At 36.4% G+C, this 20,625-nt stretch overlaps 1 protein-coding gene across 1 annotated transcript in view; it reads right to left on the bottom strand.

Annotated features, from left to right (window-relative positions):
- Positions 1–1,220: 1,220 nt before the first annotated feature.
- EIF2AK2 (eukaryotic translation initiation factor 2 alpha kinase 2) overlaps positions 1,221–20,625 on the bottom strand; it is a 31,732-nt gene continuing 12,327 nt past the window's right edge. Inside the window, exons 8-16 of the mRNA XM_016162499.2 lie at positions 20,070–20,104; positions 18,841–18,903; positions 17,303–17,425; positions 14,357–14,470; positions 12,732–12,918; positions 9,485–9,613; positions 4,411–4,512; positions 3,055–3,108; positions 1,221–2,979 (exon numbers count right to left, since the gene is read on the bottom strand). Coding sequence (XP_016017985.2) covers positions 2,857–2,979; positions 3,055–3,108; positions 4,411–4,512; positions 9,485–9,613; positions 12,732–12,918; positions 14,357–14,470; positions 17,303–17,425; positions 18,841–18,903; positions 20,070–20,104 — 930 coding nt within the window. The 3' untranslated portion in view covers positions 1,221–2,856. The remainder of the gene's footprint in view (positions 2,980–3,054; positions 3,109–4,410; positions 4,513–9,484; positions 9,614–12,731; positions 12,919–14,356; positions 14,471–17,302; positions 17,426–18,840; positions 18,904–20,069; positions 20,105–20,625) is intronic.

The raw sequence follows: 20,625 nt of genomic DNA on the forward strand, positions 1-20,625 counted from the left end.
TTTAATTTGATGGAGACCTACGTTTCATTTAATGGCATCATATACTGCCACTCACCTTTGAACAAACCTGGAGGTAATCTCTGCTGTTGCTAAATCCTCACATCCAGTTAGTTGCCAGCTTCTCTTGGTTTTGCCCCTTATTATTATTCAGGCTCTCGTAGCCTTTTGGACTTCTGACCTTTCGAATATAGTCTCTTCCTGCTCCAACCCATTCTAAATACAATTTCAAAGTACTGGTTGGGTTGCACCACTGCTTTAAAAAACAAATCTCATTGGTCACCTTTGCAGGTTGCCAGGGTATTAACTCATTCTAAAAATTAATAAGTTAAATATTTATCCCACTTTTCCCATTCACCTTTAGAGAAAGTTCTTTATAGAAGAATCACACATAACAAATGAAATTTAATAGAATCCGAAAATCATGGTCTCACAACCCTTAATGAAATAATGAGTCCAGACAACACATTAACGGTTGCTAAAACCATTGGGTGAAAGATCGCTAGCTTTGTAATAGATGATGTCACCACAACCCACTGATCCACCTTAAAATCACTCAAAGTGGAACACCAGACATCAGGTTCCTCTTGAAGTGATGCAAAATAAAGTATACAGCATCACGTACAGAATATTCTTGGAAAAAAGTTTAAAACCACAATCAAATCGAGTTTCTAGCTCTAACTAGACACCATAGGGAAACCATCAGCCAAATCCTGAATGAAGGAAATTCTACAGGACATATGATCTAGTTCCTTCCTCAAATAAATGGCAAGAGGAAAGAATCTAAAAACAAGTAAAAGTTATAGAGTAAAAGAGAAATACCAACTAAATGCAATGTTAAATTCTGAGTTAAACAACCTGCAGATATTTTTGAGATAGGAGCGATGAATACAAGATAGATTATCATATAATTAAGGGCATTTTATTTTGTTGAATGACATTAAGTATTTACAAGTGAAATTACATTATGCCCTAAAATTGCTTTAAAATACTGCAGCAAAAGAAATTTTTAAAAAGGGGTAAATATATCTATAGATAGATATATAGACATAGACATAGGTATAGATATATAGATATATAGATCTATCTTTCAAAATCTGTGTGTGTGTGCATTTTAATTTGCAAAAGGGTCTGGCCCTTGCCCCTCTCCACTCCTCTGATTAAGAGGCTACTTTTTATATATTATCATTTCGAGGCTGAGAAAAATATATACTCACAAATAATTAAAAGCTTCCAAAAGATGTCATGTTTATTTCATGATAGTATAAATATTTTTTTGAAATTTTTAAGATTTTATTTGGCCAAACTGACATATGCCAAGGAACAAGATCTGAAATGCTCCCCCATAATAGTACAAATATTAAAATGAGAGAAAGTAAAAATAAGGCTACCTTCTTTTGAGTATAGCCTTATTCATTAACTCTCTAAATGACTATTAAATCAACTGTTATTAAATCCAGATGATATTGTTTTTTAAAAAAGATTTCTGTCCTCCCAGAAAAATTTCAAACCTACAGAAAAGTTCAAAGAATATTATAAGAAACACTTCTGTACCATCCACCTAGATTTATCAATTGTTAACATTTCACAACATTTGCTTTTTCTCTCTTCACATACACATTGATTTTTGCTGAACATTTGAAAGTTGCAAATATGCCACTTCAACCCTAGATATTTCTGTATGCATGGCCTAGGAATAAAACAGTTTCCTGCCTGACCATACTATCATTATCGCACATAAAAAAATAAAACAATTATTCTATGTCATAAAATATGCCATGCCCCTTACCCAAACTGTGCATTTGGTCTCTTCTCTGCTCATCTAAATCTGTCGCTGGAGTGTCACTTCTAAGCCCTGTGCCATGAGATACCTCATTACAAAGTGATCTTGCCCCTCCAGACTGAATATTTTCTTACGCTTAGCTACTGCCCTCCGGCACCCTTATGATCTCTTTAAAGTGTTTGTTGTAATCGATTCAAAATGTACTTAAAATAAAAAGAATAACTGGAGAGTAGACACTAGCTGACGCAACACCCAGTTTAAGAAAAAAAAAAAAAAGGTAACTGTACCTTCAAAATCTACTTCCTCATTCCTGTTTCTACTCAGAGATAACCACTAGCAGAATTTAATATTTCTCATACTTTCCCTACCCTTTATTGTTTTACAACATTTGTTTGGATTTCTAAACAAAATGTTTTCATTAGCATTCTGAACTTCATGTAAATGGTATCATTCTGTATATATTTCCTGTAACCTATCTTGTTGCTTAACATTATGTTCCTGAGGGAAATATGGTGTTACTACATTTAACTGTAATTTGTTCTTTTTCACTGCTATATAGTATTCTTGTGTGAATATAACAGAATGTATATGTCTGTTCTTCTTGTAATAATGGACAAGTGTTGTCTTCTGTTCCTTTGACTTTTATAAACAGGATGTTTACGAACATTCTTATAGGCATGTATGTAGGGATACAATTGACCACTTCCACAGTACGTATACATTTAATTTAACTAGATAATACCAAATTGTTTTCCAAAATGATTGTATATAACATGTCTTTTTATGATTACCATTTTTCTCCAATTGGCTTGTTAGCTATTTTTCCTTTAATATTTTACTGCATTTGCAAAATGGTTCGCATTTTTTAACTTCAAAAACATTTTACATTCGCCTTTTTCCCACCTCATCTTTTTATGAACATGGCGGGTAGAAATCCTCATTTTTTTAATGTTAATTAATGAGTCAATCAAGGGAACATGAAAATAGTAGGTAAATGCCATTGATAGTCCCTAGCAGATTTTACAGAGTTACAGGAAAATCAAACATTAGAAGCAGGATACTTTTTTACAAAGTCTCTAACATGTGTTTCGTTTCTTTTTCTCTGCAACATTTTTCCACTCCTTCAAAGTAGTCAGTATTTCACATGTGTTAGGTCGTTTCTTGGGGTCAGTTGAAAGTAATTTCTGTAGAAGAATTTTCTGTAATGATATTAAGAGTCAATAAGAAGAAATAAAACATTGAAATAATAAAACTGATTATTTTAAAATGCTTACTTCTTTGTCGTCAAATACATCTAAGACTTTGCCAGCCTTTAGATCATCAAAAATCTGAAAATAGAACATATATACATTCATTAGGAAATTATTCACTTGGGAAGAAAAACAAACTTAGGAAGCACTAAAGGTTAAGGATACCCCAAATCCACAATATTTCCAGATCTTTGGAAAGTCTCTTTAGCCAAGAAGCAAGCAGGACTCTCTTGCCCTACCCTGCCCACCTATTAACCATCTCTAATATCATGACATGTTGAAGTGTTAAGAGTATCATATGCATTATTTACCTTCATCCATTTTTGGAGCCCTATACGATAGGTATTATTTATTATCCCTATTTTACAGAGGAGAAGGCTGCTGATACCAGATGAGTCCCCTTTCCTGAGCTTTAGACTAGGACACCCAGTCTAGGATATGCCTAATGCCTTTACTGGCTCCCCACTGCCTTCACAAGAAAGTTCACGTTTTTGCCTTAATTTAGCCCCGACATGTCTTTTTCAACCCCATCAACCACCACTTCCTTGTAACTTATATACTCCAATAAAAATATCAGACGTTGCCTGATATCCCCAGACGCACTCTGCACATTCCTGTCTCCATGCCGGAAGCAGCTTCTTTCTAACTGAGACCAATCCTGCAGAGCCCAGCTTTAATACTTCCATGAAACCTAAATTCCTACAGCTGGAAAGCTCTCCCTCCTAACTGCGTCCATAAGACTTCATGCTTTTTCCAAAACATTTACAACATTCTCTACAGTTCTTTCCCTTCTAGAATATAAGCTCCTTGAGAAAAGAGAAGGCTTATTCATTTTTAAAATCCTTGTAGCACTTAGCACAGCATCTTATGCCAAGCAGACAATCAAAATTTTCCTGGCTGACACAAATAGAAAGAAACAGCTATGATTTTATGAGATGCACACACTTCCCTCTAAAAAGTCAAAGTTTTTGGTTTCTAACTAAAAGTGTTTTTTATTTGTTTGTTTATTTGTTTTTCAATTATAGTTCACATTCAATATTTAGTCTCAATGTGACTTCTTTATATCTTTAGTTACAGAAGTTCTGTTCGGCTAGTCTTCAGGTGGTCCCAAGGTGCTTATTTTATAATTTAGTTCTAATTTTGATGTAGTCGAGGGAAACGGGCAGAGTGATTACCTACTCTGCCATTATGAATGGAACTCCTAACAAAGTTTTGTTTGCCCAAACTTGAAAGAGATAAAGAGATAAAAATCCATATATGCAGGCAACACTAATACATTCAAGCCCATCCTCACACGAGAGGAATAACTGTCTGCAGCAGCACTTTGAAGATGACAGCCAGTAATTTTTATCGTTTAATTCTTTCTGTGAGATTATTTACCTTAATTGTTTCCGAAAGAGTGCAGGATATGTAAAGAAGCTCTGCAAGAATTAGCCCTAAAGCATAGATGTCCACTTCATTTCCATATTCTGTTGAAGAAACCTAGAGACCAAAATATATGTACATTTATTATTCACGTTATATAAACATCCATACTTTTTGAAGCCAAAAACGTTATTTCACCAAAATATATTATTATATGACAGTGTATGTTTGTTAGCAAGATCTGTGGAGTCTAACTGCCCAAGTTCAAATCTCTGTCACGAAACAGCTGCATCACCTGTGTAAATTTGCCATCAACATAGGAATTATCTTATCCACAAAATGGGGATAACAATCATTTCTACCGCAGTTTGACTGTTGGGATAAATGACTTGGTGCAGGTGAAGCAGTTAAGATAGTTCCCAGGAAGTGACTTGCATACAAATGTTCACAGAAGACCTAGTCATAATATTCTATAACTGGAGGCAAACCAAATGCCAATCATGAGGGGAATGGATAAACAAATTATGGTATACAGGCATACTTTGTTTTATTGCATTTCATTTTATTGCATTTTTAAAATTTATATCAGAAATCCATTCAGAAATACTTTGTTGTGATGTGTTGTAGTGGATGATACTGTTTTCCCAATGGCTAATACATTTCAATTTAGAAAATGTTGTCTTCTGGTTCCTTTTCTTTTATCTAACCTATTATCGCCTCACTAATTATTAGAATATTACATAAACTTAGTTGAGAATGCAATGGAAGGGTTTGAGATGGTTGATTCCAATTTTGAAGTCCTACTCTAGGTAAAATGCTATCAAACAGTATCACATGGCACAGAAAAAAGGAAGAGTCAATCAATGTGGCAAACTTCACTGCTGTCTTTAAGAAATTGCCACAGCCACTCTAATCTTCAACAACCCCGATCAGTCAGCAGCCATCGACATCGAGGCAAAACCCTCCACATCGAGGCAAGACCCTCTACCAGCAAAAAGATTACAACTTGCAGAAGGCTCAATGATGGTTAGCAATAAAGTATTCTTTAATTAAAGTAATACAATTTTTTAGACATAACTTTTTTATACACTGGGAAACCAAAAAATTCATGTGACTAGCTTTATTGCAATATATGCTTTATTGCAATTGTTGGAACTCCGAGGTATGCCTATATTCATACTATGAAATAGTACTCAGCAATAAAAGGAAATAATTTTCTGGTACAAGGAACAACTAGAGGTTCTCCAACAGACATTACTTTGAGTGAAATAATCAAATACAAAAGAATATACACTGTATGGACCCATTCATATGAAGCTCGAGAACGGGAAAAACTAATCTATGGTATAGAAACCAGACCACTGGTTGGCTCTGGGCAGTGAGGACGAGGGACTGACTGGAAAGGGAGCTGAGAAAATTTTCTTGGGTGAGGAAAATGTTCTACATCATCACAAGCTTCTGAGCTTCACGGGGGTATATGCTTTGGTCAAAACTGAAAAATGTACATTTAAGATCTGTGCATTTTATGATATATAAACTACTTCTCAATAAAATGTATTAAATTAAAAATCACATAGATTTCAAAAAACACAATGATAAATGATTTAAAAATATTCTGAGAATGACAATATAGGATGCAGAAGATATTTAATAAAAGTGAGTGTTAAAGGGAGCCAATTAGCCTCTTATTGGCTTCTACTTTCACATTCCACAAAAATCTTAAATTGCTTTTTAATGCCAATGGTTCCCACTAAAAAGAGATGTTTTCTTTCTTCATTCTAGACTCTTGAACCATCAGATAACTCCACATATTTATTCTTGGATGACAAAACAATAGAAGTATTTTGAAAGATATATTATCGGTTAAAAAATCAACTTTAAAGGGCATTTATAAGTCAAAAAGAAAGATAGGATGAACAACCTCAAAAGATAAGAATAGACAATAAGCAATCAACAAAAAAAACTCTAAAATATTAATGAGTCTATATATAAACCAAACATTCATGAATCAATAGCTGTACAACCATGTTCATAGAAGCATTATTCACAACAGCCAAAAGACAGGAGCAAGCCAAATATTCATCCATGGATGGATAAACAAACTGGTCCATCCACACAACGGGATACTATTCAGTCTTAAAAAGGAAGGAAATTTACATATGTGCTACAACATGCATGAATCTCGAGGACATTATGCTGATATAAATAAGCCAGTACAAAAGGACAAATACTGTATGATCTCAATTATGAGGTACTTAGAGCAATAGGATTCATAGAGAAAGAAAGTAGAATGGTGGTTGCCAGGGGCTGGAGAGGGAAGGGAATGAGATGCTGTTCAATGGGTCTAGAGTTTCCGTTTTTCAAGGTGAAGAGGTCTGTGATAGATGGAGATGGCAGCACAACAAAATGAATGTGCTTAATGCCACTGAACTGCACACTTAAAATGGTGAAGGCCATCGATTTTATGTTATGTGTATTTTACCACGATTAAATATAAATGTATTTTAACACTTACTAGCCTCACTAATAACTAATGAGATACGAGGAGTCCTATTTGAACAGCAAAACACCATAAATGATCAGAGAAAATGCAAGCAATAGTCATAAAGAAAAAAATATTTTAAAGCTTTATTGAAGAATACAAAAGTGACCTGGAAGTAGGTTGTATTATTGTTCTCAATTGTGCACTGGCCTCCCAGTGAGAGCATAAAACTTCCCTACTCTCTTGGTTTTGAGCTGCGCCATGCACTTTGCTCTGGGAAATGATGTTTAGTGATACATGCCAGTGGTCCCCAAACTTTTTGGCATCAGAGACTTATGCTCCTATGAGAATCTAATGCTGACGATCTGAGGTGGAGCTGAGGCAGTAATGCTAGCGCCGGGAAGTGACTGCAAATACGGATGAAGCTTCTCTTACTTGCCAATCGCTCACCTCCTGCTGTGCACCCCTGTTCCTAACAGGCTACAGACTAGTGCCCGATTACTGCTTGGAGGGTTAGGGACCCCTGATATAGGCCACTATTGAGCAAAACCTTAAAAGCCATCACAAGGTTCCGACGTTACTTTCTACAGTGAGGAAAGCAATACTCAGTTATGAGTCTTCCTTCAGCCTGCGTTGAGGAATGAAGGTGACACATGGGCAAAAACTGCAGCCAAACTACAACAGACAGATCATGTGAGCAAGAAATAAACCTCTGGTGTTATGTGAGCCACCAGGAAATCAGGGGTCATTTCTTACCAGGGCATAGCCTGGCAAAAGCTGACTGATGGACGATTTGAATAAGTGGCAGAAATATACCAGTTTCCTGAAGAAGTCTCAAACATATAAAGATGTCAATGTTCCTCAATTAAATCCTTAAATTTAATGCAACTGCTATCAGAACCTCAACGCCAGTTATGAAACATGACAAGCTCATTCTACAGTTTATTTGGAAGAGTGAATATGAACACTAAGAACGCTTTATAATTGAAGAATCATGTGGGAGGTCCTGCTGTCAGATACTAAAACCTATTTTATAATTTTGTAATTATTAAAACTGTATGATATTAAAGAGAAAAAGTAAATCAACTGGACAGAATAGAGTCTAGAAAAAGACCTACAAATATGTGGGAATTTCATATATCATGAAACAGTATTTTCATCATGTCAAAATATATATAACAGAACATTTACCATTTTGATCATTTTTATTTGTACAATTCGGTGGCATTAAGTACCTTCATAATGTTGTGTAACCACACCACTATCTATTTCTAGAAGTTTTTCATCATCCCAAACAGAAACTGTACCCATTAAAACTATAACTTCTGTTCTACTTTTTGTCTCTACGAAGCTTCCTTAAAATAATACTTTAAATCATAAACTATTTAATACGTGGTGATGGGGCAATTGCATATTTAATTGGAGAAAATCAAGTTATATCCCTTCCTCATATGTATACAAAAATTAATTCAAGTTAAACTAAAGTATTAGCAAAACACAAGATACTTTTATAATCTTGTGGCAGGAACAACGTCCAAAATTAGAAAATGAGAAATCTAACAGCAATAAAGAAAATATTGATAAATGTGACACTTAAGAGCTTTCCTACCACATTATAAACAAAGAAATAGTAAGTAACAATCAAGGAGAAATTTTTTATAATATGGTAAACACATATAGCATCAATATTTAAAATACATAAAGATTCCTTATAAATAAATTATAAAAAGATAACCTAATTAAGAAAAATGAGAAAGAGATATAAATAGAAAATTTGACAAAAAAATCGTAAGGAAACACACATAAAGATACCCTATCTCACTAAAAATCTGGAAAATGCACACTAAAAAAGGAAGATACTCCTCATTCATCATATTGGCCAAGACTGTAGTATTACAGTAAGTATCCTAGTCTAATTTAGATTGTGAGGGAGGAAGCAGTATTCTCAGACACTTTGGTAAGTGAGCATAATAGAATCACTTTTTTTGGATGACAATTTCACAGTACTTATCAGGTTTGAAATGCATTTGTCATTCTATTCAATAATTTCACTTCAAGAAACCTATCATAGATTATCACGGAAATATTTATTCGCAGACTCAAAGATAAGGAGAAAGACATATAACATGTCTGTAAATGTGAAAAGTTGGAAACAACCTAAATAAATACCCATCAATAAGGAAACAGTCAAATTATAGTACAGCTATACTTCAGCATACAATACAGTTATTAAAAACAACCTGTAAGATCTATTTGTACTGATACAGAAAGATTAAGTACAAACACTAAAGTCAGAAAAAAGTTAAGTGAAAAAAATCAAGTCACATAAGAACACTATAGTATCCTAGTAAAATGTGTGTATGTATATTTTCATGTAAAAACATCTGTGTAAAAATATATTCGTGATTATATATTTTTAAAACTCTCAGAAAATAATCTAAAAGGATAAACAACGAACTCTAGTAAGAAGAGTAAAAGTAAAAAGGAAGTTAAGGGAAATTTTCCATTTTTATTCCATTTTCTGCAAACTTTTAATTTTATAAGAGGTGTCTATTATTTTTATAATTTAAAAAAAATGAAAAAAGAAAGAAAGGAAAGGGACCTCACCTGTTCTGGGCTCATGTATCGTGGAGTTCCCCTGTTATTTGTCCGTTTTTCGTCATGTTCCAGGAATGTTACAAGTCCAAAGTCTCCAATCTTTATTTTTTTTGTATCTACTAAAAATATGTTACTTGGCTACAGGAAAAAAAACAACAACAATATTTAATTTACAAGTAGCAATCTGACATACTGGACCACATATCCAAATTCTATTCAGCAATGGTTAGCTTTACATTTACTTATAAGGCATTTGCCTTCACACAGGCAGCCCAAAACAGGAAATTTAATATCACAGGTCTTTAAAATGCCAGCTGAGGAAGTAAGGACTTTAAATACAAGGACTTTAAATAAACTGAAAGATGGATTCACTCTGCATGGTCCAAAGGGATAAATCCAGGACTAGCAGGTGGAAATGACCAGAAGATTTCCTTTTGTATAACCTAATATACTAATAGTGTTTTTCAAAGAATGGTAGTTAGGAGCTCTCTATCCCAGGAAGAATTCCAGACAGGGCTGGACATCTACTTGGTGGAAATGTTGCAAATATGACTCCAGGATTCGATGGAGATTGAAATAGATACCCTTAAAAGCCCTCCTAATTTTGAGATTCTCAGAATAGGTCTTTTCACAATAACGCTACAGGATATCTTGTGCAGAATTTCTCATGAGGCCTTCCTCCATGTCAATTTCTCTGGCAACTTCTTCAAAAACATACCCTCTCTATCCTTGAATACATATCAAATTAACTAGAAGCTGCTAACTAGCACTGAAATATTTTTTCCATGTAATTCTTTAAGCAGATGGGGGAAAAAAAGGGAGAACAGAATGAAGAGTGTTCATCATATTTCACAAATTTGTAGAAGGTATTGACCAATATTCTAAAGATGATAAAAACAGGACAGTTATTAATGAGGAAATTAATACTTTCTCATTCTTGAAAAAGGCTAGACTTTCAACACAAAGTGGGCTCATACATTCATATACAGACCCCACAGACTAACACTTATGAGAGGGACCTAGCAGAGGAATCGAGAGGAAAGAGACCATCAGCCCAGGAAGATCTGAAAGAAGATCTTCTAAGAAGCCAGCCTGAAAAAAATCCATGTGAAATTTAGATTCGAACGATTCACAGTGAAATTGGAACCCAACACCCATAATAAGCTGTAGATGTATGTGGGCTGGGTGTGAAGAGAAAATGCACCAATGCTGTATTCAAGTTACAAAGCAGGAACGTGTTGGGTTTGCAAGCACAACTGCTAGTCCCACACAAGGCTATAACCTGGCTCTGAGAAAACGGAGGTTACATTTACAATGCTATCTAAATATGTAAGCTGGAGAGGACGCTCTAGTAAAAATATCAGATTGCTCGTTTATTGTTCATTAAAAAGAAAAAAACGATGCCACATTTTGTCTAATTAGTTACAATATGATTAAGCAAAACATTGGCTAGTAGAGCATAAAAAAGGGTGCAAACTTGATTTGAAAATACAGGAATAAGGGCTGATGCTCAAGCCAAGGATGACAAAAGAACTTGGACCCAGGGGGACTAAACCTCCAAGGACTGTAAGCCCTCGCTCCAGAAAGTTCTATGTCCTCTCCCCAGTGCCTTTGGTCTAGTTTTTAAGATTCCGAGAGAAAGCAGTAAGCACTGGTAGATTTTATATAATAGGGGTCCTTTGGGGTAAAAACCATCCTCTAACAAAGCCATCTACTGGTATTTTGCGAAGCATCACCAAAAAAAGTGCATGCCTTTGCATCTTCTCTCAGATGCAAGAAAGCAGCCATGGTAGCGGTGAAGCTAGGGAAGCTGTAGATGAGAGGAGGCTCAGCAGCATTGAAGCCTGACCTTTGAATAACTGCAAACATTCTCTGCAAACAGACACAAGAAAAGATCGCTCCGCAACACGGGGCATACGCAGTGTGGTAGGAGAAGGGAGACTCCAGTTGGCACCACTCAGAATTGTGCTAATTCATCCAGAGGAGGGTGTGGGAGTTAATACTCAAATTTCTTTATGTACTTGCAATTTAATATATAAGTAGATAATTGTGCTTACTTTCTTATTTAAGTCTATGTGTAATTTATTCCAGTGTGGAGGTACAGCCATTCTACATGTACGTTTTTGAACATAGTCCTTACAATATTTCAACTTCAAAGAACACCTTCAGATATCATTAAAGAGAGGTAATGGAACCAGGTGGACTCCAACATGAAGGCATCAGATGTTCAGCCCCTGGGCAGACCAAGGATGCAACATCTTTTAAGGGCCACTTATTTCAATAAAGGCCCAACGAACAACTATATATGTAAGTGCTTATTTTTCTCAAGGAACTTCTTGTTTCCTTCCTTGCTCCTGGTTGTTTTAGATAGGTGGGATAAGAAGATAGTCAAGATCCGTATAAACAGGGTACTTCTGCTGGATCCAGATCGATCAGGAAAGGCTATAGAAAGAAACTGGGACCAGACAGAATAGGCGTAAGAGTGTTCTACGCAAGAACATGAGCAAAGGTTCAGTGACTAGCATGGCTAGTTTGTGATGAGAGCAGGGAAATCAAAGGGAATAGAGTATGGAGGAGAGACCAAATAGCTGTTCTGCCTCTTTTCCTTCATTATGATGAGAAGGAAAAATGGTCATTTAGACTATGTAGGACTCTAGGAAGAGAGAAGAAAATGAAAATACAAAAGTATGTTCCAAGGCTTGAATTACTACAATTTTCCCATCATGGGGTAGAGATGTCTAACCAAATGCCAAGAAAATTCTAGACTCTGGGCCCAGTAACTGTGACTACCCTCGAGAGTAATGACTGAAAGAGTAGGAAAACCCATGTTCCCAAAGCCATTGTCACTAGAGTCCCCCCTGCCTTTCAGACAAGCCTGAGTGGCAGCAGAGGCAGGGACCGGGCAGCTAGTTGGCTGTGCCAGCCACAATAATTATGTGCGCTGAAATGTTCAGTGTACGGAAGTTATTACTGTGTACAATTGAAACATAGCAATCAGCCAGGTAGAATCAGAAGTGAATGAGCTCCTTTCTGCAGAGCTCGCTGTCTCCGTCTCTATCAGTTTACTAGCCCTGGAGATCTTCTAAGCGGTCCTATGGAATGGTATGTGAGGCAAGTTCTACATCCACTCTAACTTTAGGGAAGCAGAGATATAATTTCAACCAATTCTGTCAACCAACTCTAAAGGTTGAGAAGACAGATTCTAAAATTACTAATTACATTTATCAATTCCTAAGGAAGCACGTTTTCCACTTACCTTAAGATCTCTATGAATTAACCCCTTTGAATGTATAAAATCCACTCCCTCTGCTATTTGCTCAAATAATTCCAAAGACAAATGTTTGTCCATTTCCTTGTCTCTTCTGAAGTTAATCCATTCTTCCAATGTCCCTTTCTCACAGAATTCCATTTGGATGAAAAGGCATTTAGTGAATGAATTAGATCTAAAATTCAGAGACAAGTAGCAACAAAACAAATTTATAAAACGTACATTTTATAAGTTTTACCTTCTCTTCTAAAATTATACCTTCTCTTCTTAAGAGCAAAACATGTCTCAAAACAGAAATTTAAATATAACAAATTTGAATCAAAATATAATAAAACATCTATTATTTAAATCATAAGATCTCAGATATCCAGAGCTTCATTTTTTAGCTAATTAATGATGGATAAGCCTGTCCATTCTTTAATGCTGAAGATCTTTGCTCGCCTTTGCTAATAGATAGGAATGAAAAGATTAATACAATGGAATTACAGAAAACTAAATATCATTATTTTATAAATAATTTTGACACACTTTAATTCACCATCAATCTACGGAGCAACTATTTTGTGAAAGGCATACCCCGAACAGGCACCGAGAGTTAAGAAAATGAGTTAGACACTATCCCTGCTGTCATGGGGATGACAGTGTAACAGGAGCGAGGTAAAGGAAAACCAAACCTAAAACCATGGTACAAGGATACGTGCTCTAAGAGAAGCGGCAACAAATTGCTATGATATTTAACTGGGAAGGCTGATTTTGCTAACCATGGTTTTGTTTTTTTGTTTTTTTTAAACTAAGTTGGCATCAACATTAATTTACATTCATTGAACATATGCTGGCTCTAAAATAAAAAGAGGTAGCCAAGAATTTCCTGAAAGCTGAAGAAGTCCTGTGCACTGATGATAAAGTAAAGAACTCCTGAAACTGATGATAAAGTTCTCAGTTACATGGGGTGGAGACAGGACCGGAGTCAGGGTATGATGGATGAACAGGCGCACCATGGCCTCAGGATTGCAGTGAGGACACTCCCCAAGAAAGGCTAGGTGACCTTCGAAATAAGGCACCAGCTCTTTAGAATTCTCCAGTCCTTTGGCAGTAGCTCACCTGAGACAAAACACGAGGGATACAAGGTAGGGTGCCTCGCCACACCTCATGCTCTTAAAATTATTTTTGCTGCCCACCACCCCATCATAAATGATGTAGATGCATTTGAAAGAGGCTCCTGGACTGTGCCCCACCAATTGGGGGCCTGAGAGAGGGAGAGAAAAGTGCTGGAAGCTGAGGAGGGAACCTCCAGTTGCAGCATCTACAGTATGTTCAAACTTCCTTTGCAAGACTGCATTTACAGCCCACACTGAAGTGGGGGCATATGGGCAAGCCTAGACATTAAACAACAGAGTCAGGAAAGCTAAACTTGACATTTTGAAAAGAGCTGAGCACAAGAAAAGAGGAGAGGCACAAGGATTATTCATTGTCTCCTTACCTGCAGAATGGAGTCATAACAGTGTCTCAAACAGTGTTTATGTATTAATTAATGGCCTTATCCAGTGGCCCACACATAGTCAAGGACAGTTTCCTCCATCCTATTATGCCTATGAGAATTTCTTTTTAGTTACCTTCCGATATCGCTGTTCTCAGGATTATAATCAGTTCCAGCCCAACACTGAGAGTAGCGAACAATATTTGGATGGTGAAGTGCTGCCAAAGCTCTTACTTCACGCTCTGCCTTCCTAGTTAAAGAAAAACAGGGAACGTGAAGGGTGAGTATACATCCCTGATAACAATAGCAAAATATCTCAAGTAACAGGAGACAACTATCTACATACACTCCTTCATTAAACAATCGCCTTGGTTACCACACTCTGAGTTTTAGAATGAAAGCCAGGAGCCCTGAAAAAAAAATAAGTGAACATACAGAAAAAAGCATAGCTGTTTCCACTCTCAGCATAAAAGAAAAAGCAACGACTTAAATCACCCCAAACATAAGTCATTGGTATTAGTCTCTGAAATGCCAATGATACTTTTTTTGGTACCCAATTCATACATTATGTTTTGTTTAGACTTGTGTTAATGTCACTTTGGGTTTTATAAACAAAGCCCATTCGGGTAGCAAGGGTGGGTAACCCAGGCAGCACGAAGACGCTAGTTCAGAATTTTCAATGTGTGGCAAAAATACACAAAGGATAGGCTCTATGCAGAGAAACAGAGACTTGGCTGTACATTGTGGAAGCTTTACAGGGACTGTGGCCAAAAGCTAAGACAAAATTCTATGCTAAATGGAGTAAACACATTTGAGATTTCAAGGATGAGAAAGGATAAGCAAACATTGTATGATTTCTGTTTTTAATGTGAAAAATTCTTTACATGACATAAAATTTGTAAAAATTAAATAAAACAAACAAACCTCATACATTGATTATCCTAACACATTCTATTACTATTTTGGGTTATTTCTTATCGTCTTTCCTTGTATATATTTTAATATATTTATAACTATAGTATATAATTTTTATCCTATTTTTTCACGTTATCTCTATAATTTTCCTTGCCATTTTACAACCTGCATAACCATCATGTAAAACTTTTCAATGTAAGTTTTCAAAACTATAAAAAAGTAGAGCAAATAATATAATGAACCCCTACCTAGCCATTACCCAGATGAAACAGGTAACTCCTGACCAATCTTGTTTCATCTACACTCTTACCCACTTTCTCATCATCCCCTGGATTATTCTGAAGCAATTTCCAGCATTGTATTATTTCATGTGTAAATATGTACAGCATATAACCCTCATTTTTAATGACTGCAAAATAGCCATGATTGGGAAGAAAACAAAACATACTTTCTCATTTCTTAACTGCTACACATTTGTTTTTTCTAACTTTTCACTGTTAAAAATGACACTATGAGATATATATATATATATATATATATATATATATATACACACACACACACACACATACATATATATACACTCTTGTACAGTTTTTTTTCTGTAATTTGACTTATATCCTTAGGCTAGGTTTTTAGACAGGAAATCCATGGGTCAAAGCATATAAACATTTTCATAACTCTAGATTAATATTTCCAAGTATATTTTAACTGTGCTGTACCAATTTACAAAGCTACTAAAGGTGTCTCATAATATGCACCCTGATCACCATTAAGTATTCCATCAAAAAAGTTGCTATCAAATAGAAAAAACTAAATATTTCACTCCTATTAAGCAAAGCAGTAAAAAAGAAAAAAGCCTTGTTTTGATGTCAAGAAGGTATGAAGGCATTTCAACTGCAAGGCATTATCCACAGGTCAGATTGTCTCATTAAAATGAAGAGTACTTAGGACTCCATGCCTGCTTCTCCTTTGCTCGGGTCCTTTTCCTTAGCCCATACCCTTTTGCATCTCCTTCTCTAGTCCTTGAAGGATCAGTCTGTCCAAGTTACACATAGTAACAACTGCCAGGAAACAACAAGCAAGACTGGTAAACTGGTGAACATGTGATTTAAGACTTCCTTCTTATGTGTATTCCTGAACAAGTTCTGTTTTCCAGTAAGGGTCGGCTGGGGAGAGGGTGCAGGTAATGCATAAAACAAACATGACAAGCAATAAGTTACAGTGGGAACAGGGTGGATTGGCATTCCAGAGAATGAGTTCTAAATCTCCACCTTTTTAACATGGTACATAGTGTCCAAAGATGGTCATAATCAATCCCTTCCTCCCCATTCACACACCCGCTCCTCAGATTAAAAGATGGAGTGTATTTGCCCTTCCTTTGAATCTGAGCTGGCTTTAGTGACTTTGTTTAACCAATATAATGTGGAACTTCCAAGACTAGGTCAAAAGTAGCCTTTGCTGCTCCCCCTTGGGACAATTGCTCTGGGGACAATCCTTCTTAGGAATCAGCCATTAAGCTGTGAGAAGCCACATAAAGACATTCTGGTTAACAGTCTCAGCTGAACTTCCAGTCAACAGCCAGCATCATCTGCTAGCCAAGTGAGAGAACCATCTTAGATGCCCAGCCTCGTCAAGGCTTCAGAAGACTCCTGACTGCAAATGCATGACAAACCCTAAGTGAGAATGGCCCAGATGAACACAACCAACTCACAAGGTCATGACTGATAGTAATAACCTGTTGTTTTCAAGCCATTTTTGGAATGGTATATTATGCAATGTTAGGCCACTAGAACAATTACCAACTACCTTTACCTTTGGAAAATCAGTTTACATCTTTGGATCTCAGTCCCCTCATTTGTAAAATAAGGAGATGAGACTAGAGAATATCAAAGGTCACCTGAAGCTAAATGAGGCTATAACTTCAGTTTTCATCAAGACAGCTTTAAAGGAATGGTCAACGGTATATCCATTTTCTATTGAAATAACTGTGATAATGTGAGATCATTTCAGAGTAATCCAAATGCCTGAAGGTGAATAACATTTTTAAGGAGGACTGGAAAAAAAATTAAATAATACACTAATGAGGAAGAGTGATATATAAAAAATAGTGCAGGCTCAACACACCTTCTCATTAAAAAAAAAAGAAAAAACATTTACTACTTACTCATTATCATATTTAACACGTTTAATAACATAAGTCATCCCATCAATTTTGTGTTTTGCTTTGAACACATGGCCATATCCACCTGAGCCAATTGGTGTTATCTCTTGAAAACACTCAAGAAACCTTAAAAAGAAAAGTGACACTGTTATTCTAAGGTCCAATGCCTGCTGGCTCCCACCCCTTCCGCTTTCCCTTAATGTCACTGGTAAAATGGACATGGACTGTGTAACAAACAAGATCCTCCCCATTGGGGAGGATCCCATTTCACAAAAACTCTTGAATCGCAAAGCAAAGCGTAGTTCCTCACGCTTCTCCTCCCACATAACAGATCACCCTTGGGAGGCTCAGTCAACTCCTGGCTGTACGATAGCCATGGCAAAGAGTCTTACTACAAGTATAAAACTTTAGAAAGAAGCTCCCTATTGTGTTCTACAGCTACCACCAAGCTGTTATGAAAAATGAGCAGGCGCCCACTTTTCCCATCGCTGACACCGTCACACCACTCCCAGCCTCCATCAGGCTCTTGTGGGACCTTGCTAACCAGACACTCCACTGTCTCTCTTTCTCCACCTCAATCCATGATCTGCACAGCAACCAGTGGGATAAAAACTTGGTCTGATTATGTCTCTTTACTGCCTAATTGCCAAATAGCCTAGCTCTGCATTCAGCAAAAACCAGAAAGCCCTTAAATGGCTTACGAGGGCCCATGTGATTTGGCCCCTGCCTCCCTCTCCTAGCACTGTGCCCTGGTCTGCTGCACTCCACACACACAACTTCCTCTCTGCTCCCTGAACACTCCCATCACCTGTTGCATCTTCACCTTCCGAATGCTCTTCTTTTGCAGAGCCCCAGGGCCCCCCACTTCCCTGTGCTGCCTCATCTTTCAGGCCTCTGACCACAGTTTGTAATTACAGACTTTGTCATGTAATTATCCCCACAAAAGCCTATGAATGCAGGAGCTGTCCTATTTGTTCGTACTAAAGAGCCAATGCCCAGTGCGTGCCAGCTATACATTACGTACTTATTCAATATCTGTTGGTTCTCTACTGTTTTTTTAAGCTATATTCAATGTCCTCCTGTTGCAAATAGCCCTTCTTCATTTTAGATACTTTATTTAAACCCAAACACATGATTTAACAGAAAAGCAATCCTTTTTCAAAATGAACTCTGGTATGAAGCTGGAAAATGGAAAACAGACTCAAGTGGATCTATTCTGATGCCTTCGGAAGTACTCTTTTTGGAAAAAAAAATACTGATTAATAGGAATATTTCCTTTTATTATTAAAACTTCCACAGATGTCTGAGAAATCTATGTAAGTATCACTTAGATCTACATTACAACATTCTATGTAAATTTGTATAAACTTTACTTTTCCAAGCGACAATGACCCTTTGTGGGCCTGATTGTGCCAAAACAATTAAACTGTTCAACTAGAAATATAATGTAACCTGTCTGATGTACAACAGTCCCTTATGAAACTGTTGGCAAATTTGCAAACATATCTTTGACCGAATTTCTTTTCACGGTTCACTCTTACCTTTGGTTCATGGTGTACTCGCTGCTTGCTGTTTCAAAGAAGTTAAATTTGGGTGCCAAATTTCTAAAAATTAAGAGAAGAATTAAAACTCAAATAAAACGGAAATCAAATATAACTTGTGTAGAGTGGCTTTTATGCTCTGTACTAGGCATTTTATATTTCAAGTCAACTAGTAAAACAAGAATAGCAAGTGTTTACCTTTTTCTTTATAAAAATGATGTACTTAGGGTTCCCTTCTGTTCTCTATAATTTTTCATTCCTTTCTGTTTTGTTTTGTTTTGTTTTTCCCTTAATGCATTCATTTCCTTTTCTCCCTCTAGAACCTCAGGACATCTATCCTGGTCTTTCTTCCTTTGTACTTTTTTCCTTACAGGTGGTAAGCCACCTGCAATTAAAAGTTCAAACACCACCAAAAACTAAATTGTTACCTTCCCTCTAAGCCCTCAAATCTTCGACTTCCTTATCACTATCAGTGCCATGATTGTTATCTGTATCCCATCCACAAGAAACAATCTTGAAATCCTTTCTCCTTTGCTTCTTCATCCAGTTACTGTAACTCTATTCCCTCAAGTCTTATCTACTCTTCCCTTGCAGTCTGTTCCACAAATTCTCCTCACCCTTCCTCTCTGCCACTATAATCACAGCATGACCTGATCATCTCACATGCAGACGTCTCGCCTCGACCCAAACGCCCACATCAAGATTCATCTTTCCTCAACACACTGTCTACTGTTCAGAACATACTCATAGCTCAGAATGGTCCCTGCTGCCATCTCACCTTCACTGCTGACTATATTTACATTCTTGTTTTTCACTTCAATGAAAGAAACCAATTCACCATAATTTACATAATATTTGATCTTCTTTCTTCTTACCCACGTTATAACACCATTTCTACCCAACCTGCTTATCTGCAGAACAATGCACTTCTCTTGGAAACATCTCTCCAAGTCCATTTCTTTAACCAATTATTCTAGCAACGCCCCCATAGGCCTTTACATCTATGGTGTAGTATGTTCGTACATCCAAATATTTCTCTATGTTTTTAAAACTATTCATTTGAAGATTTCAAGCTTTTTGTGGTCCTTAACCACAGTTTCTACTTTTGAAACTCCACCCAGATGACGGTGTACAATACTTGACAAATACGGAAGACTTAACAAAGAAGGCTGACAAAGTCTGAAAGATAACTTCATTTCAAACTATATTCAATGCCTAATGATACTCACCTTTTCACCTTCCCAAGACTTTTTCTAGCACTGCTCTGTAACAAAAGAGAATGGAAAAATCATTTCGGATGATTAAATCAATCGTATTGTTTTTTCTTGCTATTCCTCCTTCTGTACTTTTAGCTGGCTCTGTGACCACATTTCTTTGTCCATAAGATTAACAGCCTCATCAATTTTTGTACTCTCATCGAGCACTGCTTCTCAGTTTACCTGGTTATATCAATGTTCTCATCTCTTATAGCAATCAGAAAGATATGGCAGAAAGGACAAAAAAGGCAATTATAGGGCATGTTCTGCAGAAGTACTGATTTTCCAGGTACAGAATATGGCTTCCCTGGGTAATTCTCTGGCCAGCAGATCTCAACAAGGTGTGCATCCCAATCATTCACAGTGCTAGTAACACATATATGGAGCACAGGTGTCTAGTTTAAGATAACATCCTATGGGTTTCTGATCAGATCACCAGTTAAAAATGGCAATGCGGATATATTCACTTTTAGCACAAATTAATAATTTAACTTTAATTTTTAGCAAAACAGTAATTTCATATAGCTAT

The sequence above is a fragment of the Rousettus aegyptiacus genome, unplaced genomic scaffold (genome assembly GCF_014176215.1).
Source record: "Rousettus aegyptiacus isolate mRouAeg1 unplaced genomic scaffold, mRouAeg1.p scaffold_m13_p_7, whole genome shotgun sequence".
NCBI lineage: Eukaryota > Metazoa > Chordata > Mammalia > Chiroptera > Pteropodidae > Rousettus > Rousettus aegyptiacus.